Source organism: Bombus pyrosoma, linkage group LG2 (genome assembly GCF_014825855.1).
Source record: "Bombus pyrosoma isolate SC7728 linkage group LG2, ASM1482585v1, whole genome shotgun sequence".
NCBI classification, from domain to species: Eukaryota; Metazoa; Arthropoda; class Insecta; order Hymenoptera; family Apidae; genus Bombus; species Bombus pyrosoma.
Genome location: NC_057771.1, coordinates 1,954,056 through 1,955,893, shown reverse-complemented (window position 1 = coordinate 1,955,893; position 1,838 = coordinate 1,954,056). Strand labels below are relative to the sequence as shown.

The 1,838-nt window shown below is 33.2% G+C and overlaps 1 protein-coding gene across 1 annotated transcript in view; it reads right to left on the bottom strand.

The window, feature by feature from the left end:
- Window positions 1-1,743: 1,743 nt before the first annotated feature.
- LOC122573650 overlaps window positions 1,744-1,838 on the bottom strand; it is a 3,824-nt gene continuing 3,729 nt past the window's right edge. The window contains exon 2 of the mRNA XM_043740314.1: window positions 1,744-1,776. Coding sequence (XP_043596249.1) covers window positions 1,744-1,776 — 33 coding nt within the window. The remainder of the gene's footprint in view (window positions 1,777-1,838) is intronic.

Below are 1,838 nucleotides of genomic sequence, written 5' to 3'. Positions count from 1 at the left end.
ATAAATAGAATGCCGTAGTATATTAAATATAGATTTCAGACATTATTAAATAATAACGTAATAATAACGTAAATAATTAAATTAATAATCCAACTAAAACGGCACTTTAACATAATCTTAGATTTATATATTTAATAGTTAATTGTTGAACAACGTTGTATGTTTAGAATTAAGCTAAGAAAGTGTATAAATTGCTGTAAAACATTATGGTGTGTTATGAAAGTTAAATATCTCGTAAAAGAATTTCAAAAAATTTGTAATTATTAAAAATTGAAATATTATATAAACTCCTTTCCGTTTGGAATGGGTGATTATTCTTAACCACTGGTCATATTTGGCTATATAGTATAATCATTTTTGTCACAAGTGGCATTTAATGTAAATTAATAATTTTGTAAACTAATTCTAAATGAAAAACAAGTATCACAGAAGTGTAAATTTAATTTTAGCTTGTAAAAAATATAGAAATTATAAGAATAATTGTTGTAATAAATTGGTGAAGACTTCAATTTACAATAAAAATTTAAAAATTATTTAATAATTAATTAAATTTGATTGTGTTGTAATGGAAAAACTTTTCATGACCTTGTCGTAGGTATGACAGCATCTGATACATATCTGATACTGATACATACTGACAAAAATGTATATGAAAAACATCCGACTCGCGCGCGAGTTTATATAGACTTAAAGCTTTGTACAGTGCTAATTAAAAAGTGTTGAAGGTCACCACTGTTAAGAAAACTCTACATTTGGTCTTTTTAGCTTTCTAAAGCACTGAAGCCATCGACAGCGTATAGACAAAAGACTGGGACGAAGGCAGACCATAAACAGTCGACAGGCGACATTGGCTTTGGGGTTTTTCAGTTATAGGATAACACTGCTAGCGTGCGGATCTGGACCAGCTCAAATTATTATTTCATTCTTATACTTTTCACTTCTGCATTTAAAATATATTTTTCTACCTTATAATTTATCCACGCGTCTCCCTCTTTATACATCTAATAACCTCAACAGGTTATGGGCCCAGAGCTGTAAATTATAAGGTAGCAACGTGAAGTGAATAAATTGTTAAAATGTTATGCTTAGTAAAGTACGTGATAGTACTAAAATGGAATCAGCAAGTGCGAAGATCGAGATGTTACGTGGCGAAGAAAACTAGCCCCAGTGGCGCTTTGTTATGCGTACACTTTTGGAGGAAGATGACGACCTGATCAATGTGTGTGAAGGAAATCTGTGTCATCCAGGTAACAGTGCGGAGAAAGAAATCGCCCGTCAAAGATTTTTGAAAGCAGATCGGTTAGCGAGAAAATTAATTGTGACCTCAGTAGGAAACAAACCGTTGGATCTTCTTCTATGTTGCACAACAGCACATGGAATGTGGAAAAAGTTGAATACAGTATATGACATAAAGTCGGATGAGAATCTAAATATGGTCCAAAAGCAGTTCTTCGATTTTAAATGAAGAAGACCTTAGACAGGCTTAGTACCAGGCTGATGACGGAAGAAATCAGATGGAAGAAAGACGACCAGGAAACATCGGTGGCGCTGGTAACAAAGGTAACAATTATAAAAGGGAACAGCAGAAGCAGTCAAGCAAACGTGAATACGAGAAACAAGGACCAAGTTGTTTCAACTGTGGAAAAGCTGAAGAATTTTCCAAGCACCTATGCAACACATTTACACCACATAATATCAACAACAGCAACCTCAATTGTCATACGGACGAAGATGCGCCAACCACTAGTACCTCAGCTGACATGCAATACAACATACCTAAAACAACAGCACAAGAAATTAGAAACATAATCGAAAAAACAAAAAAAAAAAAAAAACAA